Source organism: Perna viridis, chromosome 14, assembly GCF_037379345.1.
Source record: "Perna viridis isolate PV_CMFRI_1.1 ecotype Kerala chromosome 14, ASM3737934v1, whole genome shotgun sequence".
In the NCBI taxonomy this organism is placed as follows: Eukaryota; Metazoa; Mollusca; class Bivalvia; order Mytilida; family Mytilidae; genus Perna; species Perna viridis.
This window is the reverse complement of record NC_142458.1, coordinates 9,024,821-9,045,527: the sequence shown is the minus strand read 5'-3', so window position 1 is coordinate 9,045,527 and position 20,707 is coordinate 9,024,821. Positions and strand designations below refer to the sequence as shown.

Genomic DNA, 20,707 nt, shown 5'->3' with positions numbered 1-20,707 from the left:
CTTTTATTGTGCTAGCTCACAAAAGCAACAGCCCGGTAGTAGGCATGTTATCCTACTCAGGTACCTTATTCTCAATTCTCGACCAGCTGTCACCATACATGCCATGTGCTAAGACCTACCTCACTCAATTTGAACATGCTACCATGAGACCGCAGAAGCGATTAATTTTTGAAAGAAGATGTCTGATTATAACTTCAATGCACCCAACCCTTATTTTCTTTGAATTTGCAGGTTCTTCAAATACAAATTTATATTTCCTGGATTTGGGCAAGTATACTAAAAAGTCCTATTTCAGTGAATGACTTGGTATAGTAAAGAGAGTTATTTGATGAATTGTTAAATTGAGCGATTTTGAGGCAAAAAAAAATGACTGACTTTTCTAATTCATGCAGATGCTATGTGGTGCACTAAGTACCAGAGAAAATATTTTGCAGGATTCATTTTGGCATTTTACGCACCCTGTAAAAAATATTTGCTAAATGGTAACTACAAGAATACACACAGGAACAAAATAGAAAATGAGCATCCAGACTTCACTAAAACCTTACAGAGTATGGAACAAGTGCACTGGTAGGGTAAGTGTCCTCTGTTTGTCCAGTAAAACTCATTGAGTTAAGGGACAGTTTTACTTACTAGTTAGCTAGTCTGCTAGCTGTATAAATTTGTCCTACTAGAGAATCCTGCGGACATCCATTTCCACCACATATGGAATTCTCACCAGCTAATGATTTGTAGTCATGTCCTTCTCTTACAACAAAATATACAGGAGGGCCAACATGGAGGTACTCGGAGATATTCCCAAAATAGTTTAGTACATAGGAATCCTGGAAGAAAAAAAATCACTTTAAGTGCCAGTCTCTGTAAGAATCAGGCAGTGGGTGAAATATAATATGAAATAATCTACAACTATGACAACGTAATTTGACTATTTTTAACATCAGAATCGAGCCACACAGGCAAGATTTCCCATATTAATTTTGTTAAATGAGTAATAATTTCATTGAAATGCATTTCAAATAAGCATTTCAAGGGCAGATAACTCCATCGAAAACATCAATTTTTGAATATTCTAATGAAAAATGTCCGAATATCTATAGTGATGATGCAGAAATAGGAAAGCAGCAATTTTGAAGAGTGAAGACTTCTATCAATGAAAGTATACTGTAAGAATTTTCTTATTTCTCCTATTTCTTACAATGACTTGTACTTAAGGAGGTAGAACTAGGGTAAGGGACACAACTCTTACAAATCATTAGAACGATTTTATTCAGCATTTTACATCAATCTCATGTAAGTGTCAAAGTAACTTGGACTGATTTTATTCCGTCTCAAATGGAAGCTTGATAGGCTTTCATGAAATTTAATATGATACAAACATAATACTGATTTCTACATTTATTTCCTTTACCCAAAGTCTACCTCCTTAGAAAGTAAAAGCAAAGTTTCAACTGACAATAAAATGATCTTTTTAGAATATAAAACATCATAAAACATGGCTCCTTTTTAAAACACTGTGAGCAAAGCTCACTTTTAAAAGTATGCCACTGCCCTCCTCCCTAGAAGCCATATGGTCAAAATATGATCAAAGCTGTCAAACAGGAAGTACCGCATAATTGATTTGAATCAAAATCTTATATATGATGTTCACACGGCAATTAAGATTCTGTGAAAGTTACATTATACATTCCATTCAGTTGTATAGGGGAAGATAAGAGAAAGGAAAATTGCTTTTTAACATTTGACATTGAATTTTCAAGGTTAACTTTTTGAATGAATCATCTAGTTCATCTGACAAAAGAAAAAAGCTGCTAAAACATGCTTTCAATGAGGCGACACAGGTAAAAACATGAAGTTGCAGGCGTTGTTGTGAATGGCATACCCCCATTTGACAGGAAGTTGATATCAGACAGCAACTAAAATAGCTTTTAACATATCAATCCATCCATTGGGAACCAAGGTAGTTGTAACCAAATTAGGATGGACAGAATGATGGAATAAATGATGGACAGATAAGGTAAGTCCAGTATACAATCCACTTGTTTATTGGGGTATAACAGCCAAAAACTTACATCAGGCATCGACAGCTTCTGATCTAATCCAATCCCTATTTTATGTAATAATGCGATGCTGGCACAGAAATGGTACACAAAGATGATAACCTACAAAAATAAAATCATAATAAAAGAACGTTTGAAAGTTGAAAACTTACTTTTAAATGTTATCACTTGAATTTACAAACATGGTTGAGTTTTCAGGTGCTTTTACAAATTATAATATTCACTACACAGAAGTCATTTCTTAAATCAATGACATTAGGGCTAAGATAAGTTAAAAAAACAAGGGCAAATTACTGGAACTAAGGATTCATCTAAAACATAAGTAAGTCCAGGCTTCCAGGCCTATCAAATTTCTACTTCAATTTTCTTTTTGTTTTGGATACCACATTTCAAACCAATGTGAAAATTCCTAGACTTCAATTTTCAAGAAAATTTTACGCAAGTTTTGTAAAACTTAAGACAACAAGAGTTCATGGAGTTGAAACATCAAAATGACAAAAGTGGTTATAAAAACAATTAAGACAATTGCTTTAATTTTCACAGACAATAATGTTTATAAAAAAAAATCAGAGTTGGATTATCTCCCTTCGTATGTAGCTCATAGGTAGAACCATACCTTTTTTACTACACTTGGTTTTCATGACATTATTTGAGAAATAGTTGGTTGATCTTTATAAAATCCAAACCACAAAAAGAAGGTTGGTATTGATTTTGAAGATGATATTATATGGAACAAACCATTTTAAAATAGGGGTCAAATAGGGACCTAAAACAAGCATTTCACAGAATTTAACTATACAACTATGTAAAAGCATAGGAATGTCACAATGGTGAGACTTTGATTGATTCTGGGGGTAAAAACTTTGATTAAGACTTGGGGGTTAAGACTTGAACTTGGTAGGAAATAAGGGCCAAAAAGAAACCTGACACATACATATTCCTTATATGTGTATAATAACTTGAGTGAAAGTGAATGGATCTCATATTAATTAATTTTACTACAAGGTGCCATACCACGAAAGGAGACTAGGATAGATTTTTGGGTTTGTTAAGTAAGAATAAGGGAGACACAAGAAGTTTGGGATTGATTTTGCAGGTTTTGACTGGCATCATTTAGGAACAAGGGTAAAAAAGTAACCACTTCAGTTCTGGTCAAATTCATACTTTGTGTCAAGTGTCTCATTGCCTAACAGCAGACAGATTGGAATGAATAATTATACATTTCTTCATATTGATATAAAAAGCAACTTAATCACAAAAATAAAAATATGAAGCCTGTTTTGAGGTGTATCACATTTTACAGACTTTGCATGATTCTTGCAAAGCCTGCTACTTAAATGAACTTACAACAATGGGTCTAACCACCACATTGGTGATGAATGGTGCATAGAAGGTCTTCGTCAGATAAAACAACCATCCTTCTTGTTTCTCCAGTTTACTACTGGATAGTTTGGCACAGCAAATCACATCAAATCGGGAATCCTGAAGAGAAAAAAATCATGAATACCAAAATACTGATGATGTAAATACATTTGTATTGCAAATTTCAGTATGCAAAACATGTGCTTTGGTACAGCAGATCAAATCTAAAAAAAATTTATCACTTTGTTGTCTTAATTTTGACATGAGCAGATCATATGTATCAAATGCATAAAAATTACCACTTCATTCACGTGTCTTAATTTAGTCGTGGCAATATTATTTTCAATTCTAATATTTTTTTCTCAGCTCAGAAATAAACAAATACAATCTAATTCAAGCAGTAAGATCATCTATAGACAGTTTCATACCTGTTAACCTAGTCAAACTTACTCCTGCAATCCATCATAAAATTGCTGGAGATTTTGCATGACAACATTACCGACATACTTTGTTAAGTTATAAATTAAATAAAACAGAGACTTTTAAATAACGTTCAATTAGGGGAGGTTTTTATAGGAGGAATTCTTGAAACTGGGAGATTGATGTCTCCCAGGGAGACTTTTTTTTTGCGGGTCAAAAGGTAAAATAATGGGAGATTCCTGTAAAAAGCAGGAGGGCTAACACCTATGCAGTTTTCAGCCAAATAGTGAAATGTGACCCATGGTGGTACATTGTATTCTCTATGCCAAAATAAATAAAGAAGAGCATGCCATTCCACTAGTTCTTATCCAACAAAATCAAATGTTCTCATCACAGAGCTTATTGTGTTGCAATATTTAGATATTCCAACTTCAAACTACTACAAGAGTCAAATACTCTGGTGTTGCCCCCTACTTCACAGATAAAAATTGGCAGTTGCCCAGTAGCCCATGGTATTAAATTTTGATCTGGGCTACCAATCCTTCAGGTAAAATTTAGTTGAACTTATATAAAATATGAAACAAGAATGTTATCTGGGCTACCAGCTTGTATTTCGTAATTTTTACACCCTACTTATATACAATATAACAAGAATAAGTATGGTGTATATGTCGGAGAGACAACAACCCCATTGGGATGGAAACATCAGTGAAACTGTCTTGCTACAGAGTAGATATTCCTGGAAATTTTTCACTACTGGTAAACCTTAATCACTGACACAGACTTGATTTGACAAGTAAATACTGTTCCCCAATTACAAACAAAACTGTCTTGCTACAAGAAAGATATTCCTAGAACATGGGTAAATTTTTGATAATTAGAAAGTTTTAATTCTATATTTTTTACAACCTTTCTTTGAAGTTTGTTATTAGAGACATAGTGAACATGTTCATGATTGGTCACACCAGGTTAATTTTTTACCTGGTTAATTTACAGAATATTTATTCACTTTCGGTTGATATCGCACAATTAGACACATCTAAATTTACCCAGCCTCCCACCCTTTATGTATACAGCACTAATTTAATTGTTATACAACTATAATTTTATAAGCAGTTTGCTAAATGTATTTCTTAAGTCTTTTGCAGAATGTGTTTTGTGTCACAAGGATGTGAAGTGCTTTAGGACTATTAATTTGTTTGAATTATGAACTTTTTACATAAATGAAACTGAATACGATTACAACAATTTATGTATATATATAATTTTTTGGCAAAATATTATTATCAATTATTTTGCGTTTTGTCTTATTCTTGCCTTAAAATTTATTTGAGGTTATGCCTCATACTATTCTGATTGTGTAGAGTGACATGTAAGTTGAAAAAAGGATGGATTGAATTCTTAATACAAAGAGCCTAATAACACATACTCAAACTTGATTCAGAAAAGCAGAGGACACTTACCCTACCGGTGCACCTGGTCCATGCTCCCAGTTTTTATTGGAGTCGGAGTTGCTCATTTGCTTTTGATATTTTGTATGTATGATTTTAGTTACTTTATGTTCTTTGTTGTGTATGTCTGTTTTCCATGTCTGGTCTTTGTCCATGGATTACATTCTTTTGATTACCACTATAACCTTGGTTCTCTTGATTACTCTTTAATACAAAGAGCCTAATAAAACTTACTCAAACTTGATTCCGGTTAAATACTGCTCCCTAATTACAAACAATATTGTTTTGCTAGAGTAGCAATATGCAAGGGAACTAATCCTCACCTCTTGTCTTTTAGCATCTAATGTCATCAAACCAATAAATACTGTGATCTGTAGAAGGAAGTCAAACAGAACAGCAAGGGCAGCATAAAGGGAGAAAACTCTCACAGCAGGCATGTCAGTCAGAGCACCTGAAAATTATTTAAAAATCAAAAATAAATATTGAATTTTTACTACAGCTATGTTTTTTTAACACAGTTTTCCATGCCCAGAGTTCTGAAATTTAAGGAAATACCTTTGGCTATGATTCTGATGGTGCAAATAGTCAAACACACTATAAAAATGATGGGGTTTTCATACCTTGTTTCACCAACTTCCTGATTCTTACAGGGACTGACACTTAACATGTAAAAATGATGATGTCAGGATCCACTGCCAATGCACATAGAGTGTTATCAGACCAATATCATAAAAATGGTGTGGGCTGCTACTCATAAATTTTCCCATTACATGAGCATTGTGGTATTTTCAGGAATGTCATCTCAGGTCACAGACTTGTACCCACATTCCGTCATGGATGTTTGGGGAATACTATATGATCCAAACACTCTTATAATGTTATGACAATAGACCACAGGGGCCATTGGGTAGCATGCTGACATCATATTATCATGGAACCAGTTATCTTTCCTAAAATAGAAACCCAAATTTAGAGAATGGTTGATACAGTTGAGACCCAAGTTGACTACTTCATACAAAAATTACCAAGTTGAAGCTGCATGTAACTAAATTACAAATCAATCCATCTTAGAGTTTATATTTTTTTAGAGGATAAAATCCACTAAATTTAAAAGATGGTTGTCTGGTAAATGGGGGGGGGGGAGTGGATAGGGCACTTCATCCCCACTTCCCTCCTTCTAGACCACCGTCTCCCACCTGCCATACCTGACCCCTTTCATTTTACCCATGGTTATTGTTCCCAACCATAATCACCCCTTCCTGTATTTTTTCATTCCCCATTTTCCGCCCTTTCAACCACCTTTCCCCTTCCCCTCTACCACCGTTTTCAACCCCTTCAACCATAGATTTCGTTCCCATTAACCCCCATATCCCCATCCCCCTATCCATCCTCAAAGCACTGTACAGATCTGCTAGTTTGGTAGAATACTTCCAAAAGCAGTGAATATCTAGACATACGACTAACAATCTAATTAAAATAAGACTGTACGACTGACACTATCACAACTAACATTCACAAATACTATAGCAATGTACAACAATAAGAAGAGAAAAACAGTCCAAAGGCAATGAACTCTATGCTCAGCTCAGCCATATGTCTTGTTATTCATGACTTTAAAAGAATAACAGTTACAAAAATTCTGTTCTGAGTATGATTAAACAATATCTAAAGCCATACGTCTTGTCATTCACAACTTTAAAAGAATAACGGTCAAGAATTCTGTTCTGTGTATGACCAAACGGTATCTAAAGTCATACGTCTTGTTATTCACGACTTTTGAAGAAGCAGTTACAAGAATCCTGTTCTGAGTATGACCAAATGGTATCTAAAGTCATACGTCTTGTTATTCACGACTTTTGAAGAAGCAGTTACAAGAATTCTGTTCTGAGTATGACCAAACGGTATCTAAAGTCATACGTCTTGTTATTCATGACTTTTGAAGAAGCAGTTACAAGAATTCTGTTCTGTGTATGACCAAACGGTATCTAAAGTCATACGTCTTGTTATTCACGAGTTTTGTAGAAGCAGTTACAAGAATCCTGTTCTGTGTATGACCAAACGGTATCTAAAGTCATACGTCTTGTTATTCACGACTTTTGAAGAAGCAGTTACAAGAATTCTGTTCTGAGTATGACCAAACGGTATCTAAAGTCATACGTCTTGTTATTCATGACTTTTGAAGAAGCAGTTACAAGAATTCTGTTCTGAGTATGACCAAACGGTATCTAAAGTCATACGTCTTGTTATTCACAACTTCTGAAGAAGCAGTTACAAGAATCATGTTCTGTTATAGTATGATCACATGATATCTAATGCTGATGTTAAATATTTGAAGAATATTTTTAAAAATTTGCTAATGAAAATTAAATAAAATTTATCAATCTCACATTTACTTTCTACATACACAAATTACTGTGTTACAAGTTTAAGGAGGTAGACCTAGGGTAATGGACGTAACTCATGAAATCAGTGATATGTTTGCATCATACTCAATTTCACCAAAGCCTCTCAAGCTTTCGTTTGAAGCAGAATAAAATGAATCCAAGTTAATTAGATGCCTACATAAGATTGATGTAAAATGTTGAATACAAACGTTCCAATGATTTTTAAGTGCTGTGTCTCACCCTAGGTCTACTTCCTTAATAATTCCAACCGACAATGGATCTCTGTAATGTCAGTTGCTCTCATAATTGAACAAAATGCTAATAAGATAATAAAAACAGAAACGGCGAGTAACCAAAATATGATCATGAGGGCCTAAATTTAATGAGTGTGCAGAACTTGTAATATGCATTCTTGGCAAACGTGATAATATTTTGGTTATTCATGATAACCAATTGATTGTCCTATTTATTACATATATTTTCACAAGTATTCATTGCTATTTTCAACATAAAATGTAAATTTTGTGAACGGTGGATTGATATACATATTGTAATATTTTGTGACATTTTGGCAGGAGAGTCAGAAAGTGAGATTACCAATTTATTTAATGGTGTGAATAATCAAAAATTTTTACACAGGAAACATTCAGTTAAATCACTGCTATCTATATAATAAACGGAAATTTATGAACTTTAAATAAAAGATTTTTATGTGATCCAACAAGGAGATTTGAATTACCTTTTCACAGCATGCCTCAAAAGATCAATGTTTAAATACCTCTTATTATCTGTTTAATGTGCACTATATATTATTCAATACAGTTAAAGAGTAATCAACGGAACCACGATTCAAGTGGAAATGAAATTGAAATACCTCTTTGAGTATAGATTTTTTTTTTATTTCAAATTATATACCTTTGTTTGATATGCAACTTTTGAAATGCTAGGTACATTTAAAAAAACTGTGGTCAAATTTTGATATTTCTCCATACTGATATTGACTCTATCAAAGAAAAGTTAATCGACAAGTTTTGATAACATCTAACAAACTCTAACATTCTGTTAAGTAGGAGATTATCAACGGACCAACTATTGTTTCAACGGGTTGAACATTATATATGTAAAGCCTATGCAGAATAATTCACAATGGCGGTATCATAATCAATTAGCAATGGCAAATTATTATTTAAAATGTTATTACTGATATCAAATTGTGTCAACCCAAACACGTTTTGATTGAAATAGATGTACATGTGAAAGAATAAAGCACTGATCCAATTTGAAGAGCTCACCATGAAAAAAAACTTTGATAAGGGTCGACAACCATATATCAAATATCTATTACTGCACAGTAAAACAAATATTGGATTTATGTATAAGGTCTTGTAAGAATCAGGCAAAATAGGAAAAATTAGAAACATGGATGTCATAACCCCACCGATCAGAAACATGCATGTCAAAACCCACTGAACAGACAATATAATTTCACTCTTGAATACTTTCCCAATCTGAAAAGTCCATTATTTGATCTGTGCATCACTGGATTTGCTCAGAAAATTTCTCACAGAATGTTAGAAAAATGAGGTTTTCAACAGATATCTGCCCTTGAAATGTTCATTTTCAGTACATTTCAATGAAATTATAACTCAATTTACCAAAACGATATTGAAAATCTTGTCTTTTTTTCCTTCAGATTCTGATGTTACAAATAGTCAAGCCAAACTTTCAAAATGGTGGGAGTTTTTTTATACCATGTTTTCATCCACTGCCTGATTCTTACAGAGACTGGCACTTAAAACAATACTGACTACAAATCAATAGGAAATCAACACTAAATGTCTTAATAGGGTGAAACATCATCTCATTCAAATGTTATGTAATGTACATATATACATATAGTATTAAGAGGCATAGTGTTGAAGTGTGCGACAGAAGTTCAGGTTTTAAGTGTCAACCACAAAATACAGCAAAAAAAAATATACGGCTGTTTGGGTTTCAAGTTTTAACCACAAAATCATTAAAGGTGAACAAATCACTACAACAGATCAAAACTGCTTATCAGACATTGGAGAATAAACTTTGTATTGGAAGACGTGTAAATCATATATTACTCAGATGTAAAGACAATATATACTGAATGTTACATGTCAAACTCCGTATCACTTGCTGTATCAACCCGAGACTCCAATATCAACCCAAGGGCCATTGGCCTGCGGGGTGATATAGATCGAGACAGAACATGCACTTTCCCATAAAAAAAATTGGCAAAGTTGAATAAAGACTTGATGAACAATCAAATCCTACCAAAAAACGAACATGTCTTAAAAATTCTTTATAAAATAAACATTTCATTGAGAATAACCAGTGATTGATTACATCTTGCAGTTTGTTGACACCATTTTGAAGTGACATAAATTTTACATGTGGTCATAATGTATCACTGGCATGATAAGCACATGCTCCCCTTTATTGGTCTTGAACATTTTGTTTCTTTGCTAGGAAAAGCATGGAGAACATGTAACACAAATGAAATGAAGATTCTTCTATCAAGATGAGTATTCTTTATAACAATTGTAGGATATGATATCTAGTGTACAACATGTCAACAGAAGGTAGAGTAGATGGACACACAAATTTCACATACTCGAGGAGAGCCGGCTATTACAAAACAACCCAGGCAATACTGTAAGGTGCAAGAGTAATCAAGGTTAAGATAGGCTTTTGGTTTATTCAGGGTATGGTTTAGACAGGTTTAAGTTTATTCAAGATATGGTTTAGACAGGCTTTTGGTTTATTCAGGATATGGTTTCGACAGGCTTTTGGTTTATTCAGGGTATGGTATAGACAGGTTTTTAGTTTAGTCAGGGTATGGTTTAGACAGGCTTTTGGTTTATTCAGGGTATGGTTTAGACAGGCTTTTGATTTACTCAGGGTAGGATTTAGACATGTTCACTGAACAAAGCAGATATTGTGATATAATACGCATACAGTATATTTGTTCCCTCAAAAAGAAATTGTAGGAAAATTTAGTTGTTACATAGGAGGTATACAATAAAAATGAAGGCATAGCAGATTGGCACAACAAGGGAAATAATATAGGGCATCAGTGTAACATACTCTGACACATGATGGTGAAAAAGGGTGACAGCGAAATCCTCAAAATGGCCTTACTCGAAAAACTACTTGTTTCATTTAACAGAAAGTATGACTTAATATGTATTTTGTGGTACTTAACAACTGTGCAAAGTATTTTAAAAAAAATTTCATTGATCTGTTCTCAAGTTATCCTCTGGAAACTGTCGGGGATAAACAGACAGCACGATGGACAGATGGACACGCAACTTTCACAAGAACACAAGGTACTTTCATGGTACAAAATGAGAATATTTCGTGTACATATACATACCAAGGAAAAAAGCAATAGATTCAGCAGAGCTACTCAGTAACATGGAAGGCCCAACACGGCCAACAAGTCTGCCAATCTGTTCTTCCAAACTTTCTCCTTTTTGTCTATTGTCTCTCTGCAAAAAGAACATAGGACTTAGCAAAGAGAACATTTTTATACAGAATTCCTCTTCATCAGGCAAAAACTATTTTGTTTCATGCACAATCTAACAGTAACTCACCTTCATATAAAGTGACATAAAAATCTGCTAAATGTTTAAAGAAAAATTGCGTCTACTATACAAAATGTAAAAATTCAGTATGACCTTCGCTTTGTTGCATGATGTGAGCAGACTAGTAATGCAAGATTCAGAATAAAATATACATCACAAGGTAGTAACTTCCTAGCACTGACAGCTAAGACCAAGAATGGTACCACCTCAATAATGATGAGGGTTGATGGTACACCAATATAACTGTGCTTACCTGATAAGCTTGAACAAGACTGTAGATGTTATCCACACCGACAGCTAAGACCAAGAATGGTACCACCTCAATTATGGTGAGGGTTAATGGTACACCAATATAACTTTACTTACCTGATAAGCTTGTACAAGAATGAAGATATTATCCACACCAACAGCCAAGACTAAGAATGGTACAACCTCAATTATGATGAGTGTTGCTGGTACACCAAAGTAACTGTAGGTTCCCAGAGAGGCTGCAACAGACAGTAGCACAATGGTGACTCCTGCCAATCCCAGGGTTATTTTTGAATCAATCTGAAATTATAATGACTGGAATATAACTATTTCTTAGTCCTATCATACTGTAGAATTTGAAGAACAGTTGATAGAGACTCTCATTTGCTTAAAATACAACAATATTCTCAGGTTTGTCACAGGGTCCATATTGACAGAGTGTGAGAGTTATATACCCAAACACAATTAGAACAGACTAATACTGTCAATGTGTAAAATTCTATAAATAGATCTTAGTACAGTTTACATGAAACCAGACTCACCAAAAGTCTCTCTGGTTTGTCACAAACTCCATATTGAACAAGGGTGAGAGTTATATATCCAAACACAATTAGAACAGACTAATATTGTCAATGTATAAAATTCTATAGAGCTTAGTATAGTTTACACGAAACCAGACTTACCAAAAGTCTCTCTGGTTTGTCACAGGCTCCATATTGCCCGAGGGTGAGGGTTATATATCCAAACATAATGAGATAACTGATTAATATTGTTAATATATCAGATTTACTTTCTCGATTTAGTTCATCTTCTATGGATCTCTGAAAAATATAAGAAATTGAAAGTGTCATTACCCAGATAAAAATCTGTAAAATACTAAGAAAATGTAAAATGGCAGGAAACCTCCACAGAAATTTAATCACCTCCCAGTAGGAAAAAGTCATGTGCATTTTTCAATTTCAGCTTATAATGGGAGAGAAATGAATACATCCCTTAGAATTCATGTTTTTAGAAAATTACAAAAAACACAAAAGTCAGTAACATGTACTCAACAAAAAACTTAAAACATCATCAGCAAATTGGTATACATTTTCAATGGTTTTTATCACTCTATTTGCAAATGTAGACAGAATGGATCCAAAGATTTTTCAAAAGGCGGTTAAGAAGAAATTCATAAAAACATTAGGTACAGGCTGTAATTTGCTTATTTTCTTGAGTATTCTCAAAGCTCCATATCACCAAATTACCAAAACTTGGACAGTGAAATAGTAACAAGGGAATAAGGATTTGAACTTGTAAATGATATAAAATAGCATTTTTTTTCATATAAGATATAAGTTGCAATTTTTCTTGTGTATGTATACGTATACAATCATTGCATACTGTAACCCAACTTATTTTCGTGACTACTTTCATTCGTGTTTTGCTGTCGTTCGCAAATTTCGCGAAAATTCATTTTCACGTTTTTAATAAAATCATTGCTTGAACATATAAAGATAGTGTCTAAGTATGCTTTTTCAATAATTCTCATCTGCAAAAGTCGCGAAAATAAATCACTCATGAAATTAGTGAGTTTACAGTATTCTATGCCCAACAAATCCCCTCTTTATATCTTAATGTTGGCTAACTGTTGAGTACAGAATTATTACATCACAATTGCTTATTTGTCTTCAAATGTTTAAATAGGTAAGCTTCATCTTATTTAGCAGATAAAATAAGATTTGTTTCTGAATAAAATCCATACTAAATGTATTCACGAAATGCCATACACAGGTGCAGATCCAAGGACTGGTGCACCGGCCATACGCCCCCTCTAAATCGGTAAGGAAAAAAAATTCACCACTAGTTTCACCCAATAATATTTTTTGCCTTGATTTGCACGGCATTTAATTGAATTAATGCCCTCCTAAACTCAAACCCTGGATCCACCCGATACAAAATGCTATTTTTATTCCTAAACCTAAAATAGAATTATTCATACTTTTGTTTACTCTGGCCAATCTCCCTGGAATAACCTCCCAAATGAAAAAAAGAAGTGCAAAAGAAGTAAGTCTTTTTAAGCAGAAATAAAAAATCTTCCTAATGGAAAAAGTGGCTATAGAAGAATTCAACTGTATTTACATGTACTACAATGTTATATAATAATATTGTTTGCATGCAATTATGTATTACATACTAGTACAGTACTCATTTTGTGGCATTGTAACGGACCTCTGTATTTTTTTTTTGTTTTATGTGAAGGCCTCATGGAAGATGAGGTATATACTAACTGTGTTACCCTCATATTATTATTATTATTATTATTAGTATTTTTATTGTTTTGAACTTACTTCAGTACTGAATGAAATGGTCATATTAGGGTGGTCCTGTTTGGTCTTGAGGTATTCTATCAGAACTTTCTCCCATGCTTTAGCTTTCTCGTTATCCTCATCTTCTAAATGATTGTTAACAAGGAAGGTAATCACTAATGCTGTAGAGTTACCATAGTTAGTACCTGTAATTCATCATAAAGTACACTCTATTTTCATAGGCATATTTTCAAAAATAATATTTCTGTTTTCTGCTACCCTTCCTACCCTAAACTTTGGCTCAAGCACTGTTAAAGTCATGATTGTTTCCTCATTAACTCAATGTAAAATGCCTTTGGAAAATAAAATAATTTACCTACCTACTTGCTCTATTTTTTTCTTGTGGGCAGGAAGAAACAAGACAATTTTTTTTTTTGCCTTAAAATAAAAACCATTACCAAGGTTGCAAATTAATGTGAGTCAATGGTCCAGGACCCTCACTTTGTGATGTAAGACATTGCAATTTCATTTACAAAGGTCCTGGCATCAATTTCACAAAAAGTCGTAAGTGTAAAGTTGATCATAAGTAATGACGTCACAACAGAAAATAGCATTGTTACATCATAACTTATGATCAATTTTACACTTACGCCTTTTGGTGAAATTGACGCTTGGACTTTTATTCAATCCTTTTCATTGACACTTGACTGAAGGCTTTTGGTGGATCATTGATTGAAACTTTTCAAAGTCCAAGACCTTCTACCATTGAAAGTAAATTTGAGCCCCTGCATTTCAATGTACAGAAGCACCTAAACATCCAAATGAGTTTATGCATTTTTTTTGTTATTAATTTTTCTTCACGCCCCTTTTTTGTTTTGAGATGTACAGTGTTGTCCTTTTGGTGTTTCTGGTATTATTTTATATAAGAATTTTCTCTAGGTAATTCTTGTTGGTACATCATGCAGTACCTAAAATTCTTGTCAAAAAATAAATACTGATAATAATTAAATATGACAAAATTATGATAATTAAAGTATCAATTCTTTAACATGTACAAAGTGGGATAACTCAAATTGTGTTGTGGTCATAATCAATTAAAAAGTTAGTTAGGAGAATTAAAAAAATTATACACAGTAGGTTTATCAAGGAAATTGGATGGTCTTTGATTAAGGAGGAGGCTGTTATATCCCCACACCCTTTTTGGTAGGAAAAATTCATTAAGTTTGTGAGAGAACGTGCTAATAGATGCATGGAACACTCCTTTTTTGATGATACAACTCCCTCCTCTTCATTAAGCAGAGGTACTTATTCTACCTGTACACCTGATCCATGCACCCAGGTTTTTAGAGGAATCAAGAGTTGCTCATTTACTTTTATTACTTTGTAATTTGTATTTTTTTGGTTATTTTATGTTCTTTTTTTTCAGAGTTAACGCTGAACTCAAGGGGAAGGTGGGTTCCACCCCATTTTGTTTACCAGAACAGTCTCTTTTCTAAATTCTCTGGATCCCCCCTTTTATCAATTATCAACTGTAATTCAGGTGACTCGTCAACAAATTTGAGCTTGTTTTAACGTATTTGAGCTTTTTTTTATTAGTTTTTAAGAACAAGTTTGCAGACACTATATTTTTTTTGTGATTTACAACAGGATGTAGTCATATGAACAATTGCAAAATTGTATTGCGAGGAATTAATTATGGTTATGTTGTCAATTCACAATCATGAAAAAAAAACAAACTGCTTGCTGAGTAGAGTTGTCAAAAAGAAGATTTGAAGTCCATTTGGCCAATTAAGCTGACCTTCATATCCTCCCATAACTACCCATGGAAAGATTGGTGCAGAGTCCACAGCCAAACATGATAGGTTCAGTCCTTTGGTGTCCTGTGTTGAAGCTGGAGCACTGAAATAAAACAGAATCAGAATTAAATGAAAGTAACTTTTGTATTTAAGCTGATTGCTTTAGGCAATAACTAAAAAAAAATAATAATGAAAACCACCAAAAAACAAGAAGCTTATTTCCATAAAAATAACGTTTGACAAAACAATATTTAAATTCATCACAGCATTTTTGAGCTATCATATGATGTAAGGACAGACAGACTGACAGAAAGAACTGTCAAAAAACTTGTGTATAGAAATACAAATAAAAAAGTTTAATTTCATACTTGACACAATAATCAAAGTGATCGATAAAATCTGCCATCACATAGAATCCCCATTCGTCCATTTTGACCTTGTCAATATGTGTATGGTTCTTCTGCCAGTATTCTAAGATGCTCTGTGTAGAACATTTATTGTTATCTGGAGCCAGAGGTTTAAAACAGATATCTTCAAGTCTCACTGTCTCGTTATTGTACGTGGCCGTTAAAGCTTCAATTTCAAGCTGCATATCTAGTAACTTAAAAATGCAACAAATAACTGTATTATAAATGCAATCATGAACATTGTGTATGTGCATGAATTCAATTGTAATTTACATCTGTGTTCACAAATTGTCAGTGAATTTTCTTCCATAACAAAACAATTCATGAAAAATTCATGTTAATTCAGCTTCAGAAGATAGATGATAATAAAACATTAATAAGAAATTCACTTAAATTCAGATTCATATGAAATTCAGGTCAGGAAATATTTACATGATAAAAGAACAGCGTTCCAATGTACCCTGCAAAAAAAAAAAGTGAGGAAAACTTTAAATTCACTGAAATTTTCTAATTCCAAGGCCATAACTTCCGTAAAAATCATTCAACCATAACCAAAGTCAAATTTAAATTGTAACTCTTCATAGTAAGACTACATATATAATATAAAATAAATTGGTGAAAGAATTACAAAAAAGTGCAGAAAACTGTAAATTTACTGAAATTTTCTAAGTCCAAGGGCCATAATTTCCGTAAAAATCATTGAACCATAACCAAAGTCAAATTTAATTTGTAACTCTTCATAGTAAGACTACATATAAAATATAAAATCAATTGGTCAAAGCATTACAAAAAAATGTGCAGAAAACTGTAAATTTACTGAAATTTTCTACGTCCAAGGGTCATAATAAATCATTCAACCATAACCACATACCAAAAACAAACTAATTTGGTAAAGGCATAACAAAAAAAGTGTGGAAAATGTGGACGGACAGATGAGGCGTTGCGGGGGACAAAAATCAGATTGGGATCGATTTCAATGAAATTTGCTTTAGGACAGATATACTTGAAATTCAGGTTAGAATAAATTCACATGAATTTCAGGTCAATATAGATTCACATCAATTTCAGGTTATAGTTTATACACATGAATTTCAGGTTAGGAATGATACATAAAAAATTCTGGTTTGTCCAAATTTACATGAAATCAGAATAGACAGAGAATGGAACATCAGTTTAGGAAGGGTGCACATGTCATATAACTATACTGATCTAGTAGCATTTTAGACTCACCAAATGTAGAAAATCTTTATCAAGTAGATTTGTATAATTGATGTTAGCCCACGAGGGTGCAGGAGGAGGGAGTTGGTGGTTGTAGAATGTCTTGTTATTTGGTCTAGTTATAATTAGCTGTTCGGCTCTGTAAAATGGCCTGAAAAAAATGCAAAAAAACATGTTTATTAGTACCTTTACAATTGAAATGTTTAAAACATGCAAAATTTGTTTGGTGTCCCCTTACCTTCTCACAAAAAAAGGCAATTACTCAAGAGGTATAATTTTTACCTATAAAGACAACTTTCTGATACTTTTGAGGGTGCTCTTTTACCTATTTTACTGCCATATCAATAAAATATAAACAAAGAAATATCCCTCATAATTTTTCTTGCTACATACACTTTTAAATTGACCCTCATCACTTTTTAGGGAGCAATAAATAGGTTAAATGAACTACCTCTTCACTCGTTGATATAAGAAAAAAAGGTGGCATGAAAAACTAGAAATGGACTTTAAATGGCCTAATCTATAAAAAATTTATTTTGTTTTCTACTAATAATTCAAAGTACAAAAAAAACATAGACTTTTGTTAAAAAATGCACATCGGAGGATTAAAATATTAAGTAAATGAGAGATCCTGCCTTTCTATTCCTCATGGCACTACTGTTTTTTTTTTCATTACAGGAATTTCAGGATCCTGCCATTTCATTCGAGGAAAATATGGATCTTTCATTTTCATTTCAAATTTCAGTCCCCTCCTTGCCATTAAAACCAAATTTTAGTTGCCGTCCACAAAACTGGTTAACAGACACATATCAATACTTATGATGTGTATGAAGAAGGGAGAGTCACCATGATCTTGTTGTTTAAAAAAAATAATCATGGGAATCAAGGTTATAGCGGTAATCAAAAGAATGTAATCCAGGGACAAAGACCAGACATGAAAAACTGACACACACAACAAAGAACATAAAGTTACTAAAATCATACATACAAAGTAACAAAAGCAAAAGAGCAACTTGGACTCCACTAAAAACTGGGAGCATGGACTAGGTGCACCGGTAGGGTAAGTGTCCTCTGCTTCTAGAAACACCCGCCGAGTTGCTCATAAAAAGTTAAGTCCGGGCTAGACAAACGAGGAAAGGAAAACTATGACCCGCTGAATAAATCAGTTTTCATAGTACCAATGGATATACTGTAATGATCCAGGAGTTCATGATGACGACCATAAAACGTCTGTAGTGATGACTTCAATCTTGTAGCAACATAACCCTGAAATTCACAACCACTGTGACTTTGCTATTCCATCAGATGAACATAAACTAAAACTCTTGCTCAGTGTAGACGTCAAAACTGTTTTCAAATTTATCAGCGAAGACTTCAAATTTAGGTCAAATGCTAATTGAAACTGTCCTTCAACATGTGCAATAGTTTTACTTATGAAAATTGTTCAAATTCTTAGAATCATTGTTGACATTTAACATTCTTGATTTCAAAGCATTCGATCTTTAAGGACATTTATATTTGTACTTGTAAGGTAAGTGCATCATAAGCCTGTGGAGGCTGGCTGCCTCTTCATGTACTAAAATGTAAAATATTGCTTCAGGTTGCACTATAAAACAATAAACCTACATCAATACTTACCCAAAATGTGAGTCATAGTAATCCTTCTCTAGACGTGCTCGACTGGTCTTAGATGACCATAGCTCTACTGGGTTAGTTGTAACTTTGAACATAGCAATGCCAGCAGACAGGGCACCAGCTACAATGATTCCGAGAACAATTACAAGAACAGGATGTGTTGCACACCATTTTCCCCAACTTGTAAATGATTGTTGTAAAACTCTTTCAATGGCAGCACCACGCTTTTCCAAAAAACTTATTTCGGAAAATTCAACCAGATATTCAATGGAACTTTCTTTTTGTTGTTCCACAGAAATATGTCCGTTGCCATTCATTGTGCTATGTGAAAAATCATAGTTATGATTATTAGACATACTAATAAAAGCACTTGGTACGCTTATGTTACAGGCATAGTAGGCAATGTATAAAACAATAAAAGCAATGAAAAACACCAAGTAAACAACAGCTAAAGAAAAATACCAAGTGTCGAAACCCAAAATTGTTGGCTCAACCTCTGCAGGGGGTGGTGGAGGAAAAGGGGCACAACTCTCTGCACAATCCTGACAACTACAAACAGACTTATTGAATGCACCCTCACTGCATTTTGATGTCCCTGGATTCATAGGCTTGATCGTAATGTTTTTAACAGGTGGTGCTGGAGTAGCCATATTCCCGATGATGAATGTTATTTTGAAAGGAGTTTGTCCATTTAAAGTGTCACCCATGAAATCAAGCCATAGTTGAGGGGTACACTCTTCAGCGGTGTGGCCACACAAGATGTTCAGAGCTTTCTGATTGGCACTCGGCATCTGTACATTTTTACAGGAGTTAAACATTCCTGAAAATCAAAAACAACAAATCTTCTACATTCCTGAAAATGTTAAAAAAAAATTCCTGTAAATCAGGAACCAATGTTAAAAAAATTCTTTTTACCCTTTGGCCGCAATACGGACATATGTGTCCTTTGTCGGCAGGCCACAATACGGACATATGTGTCCTTTGTCGGCAGGCCACAATACGGACATACGTGTCCTTTGTCGGCAGGCCACAATACGGACATACGTGCCCATATCATATGGATGGAATATTTTTTTTTCTAAAACCATAAATAAAAGATCTAAATGGCTTTTTTTGTTGTTTGTTTTTGAATGCTTTGGTTTGGGCTCTGTCTCTTTGTGCTGTGGATTCAAAAAACAGTGTTACATGACGTCACAACTAGCATAACAATAATTATTGCAGTATGAAACAAACATCGAAAGAAATTTTAGAAAAAAAACAACATTGGAATTTTGTAATGTCAGCAAATAATGCCATGTACGATGTTACATTCTGTGCCAGTAACGCCGCAGCCAAAGGGTAAAATCAGGAACTACTTACCGAAGATAATATGATATGAATAAAGGCTATTAAACAGTTGCTTTTGTGATTGGTTGTTGCATGATTGTGTCATACTGTCTTTAAAAACCGATTTGTCAAAACAATTTTCATCTTTGAAAATTGATTGGCTAAAACAGTGGTGTGATGTTTCTTACATTGTACCCAATAACAACTTACTGATGATGTCATACACAGATATGGAGTAGAATTTGACCGATGCTGAATGTCAAGCAGCAAAATATTCCAGAAAAATCATAGAGAAAAAAAACCACAACTACAACTACATTGATGGTCTCATTGGGGGAAAGGAGGAAAAGTAAACATTTTTCTACTTTTAAACTATTTTCACTTCGGTAAGTAGCTAAATGGTTCGAAATATTTTATTCAAAGTATCAACTTACTGCAGCTCAAAGAAGTCAAATATTTAAATTTGATGTCTATTGCTGTCCAATGCTCAAATAGTA

The 20,707-nt window shown here is 33.6% G+C and overlaps 1 protein-coding gene across 2 annotated transcripts in view; it reads right to left on the bottom strand.

Moving 5' to 3' along the window:
• The window catches only part of LOC148598125 (NPC intracellular cholesterol transporter 1-like), a 48,128-nt gene that overhangs the window by 14,941 nt on the left and 12,480 nt on the right, over window positions 1–20,707 (bottom strand). For both annotated transcript variants that reach the window (XM_088560433.1, XM_088560434.1), the window contains exons 4-15: window positions 18,888–19,704; window positions 17,262–17,400; window positions 15,993–16,225; window positions 15,627–15,727; window positions 13,871–14,034; window positions 12,224–12,361; window positions 11,658–11,840; window positions 11,081–11,195; window positions 5,614–5,741; window positions 3,405–3,539; window positions 2,070–2,159; window positions 634–824 (exon numbers count right to left, since the gene is read on the bottom strand). In XM_088560433.1, coding sequence (XP_088416559.1) covers window positions 634–824; window positions 2,070–2,159; window positions 3,405–3,539; window positions 5,614–5,741; window positions 11,081–11,195; window positions 11,658–11,840; window positions 12,224–12,361; window positions 13,871–14,034; window positions 15,627–15,727; window positions 15,993–16,225; window positions 17,262–17,400; window positions 18,888–19,704 — 2,434 coding nt within the window. The remainder of the gene's footprint in view (window positions 1–633; window positions 825–2,069; window positions 2,160–3,404; window positions 3,540–5,613; window positions 5,742–11,080; window positions 11,196–11,657; window positions 11,841–12,223; window positions 12,362–13,870; window positions 14,035–15,626; window positions 15,728–15,992; window positions 16,226–17,261; window positions 17,401–18,887; window positions 19,705–20,707) is intronic.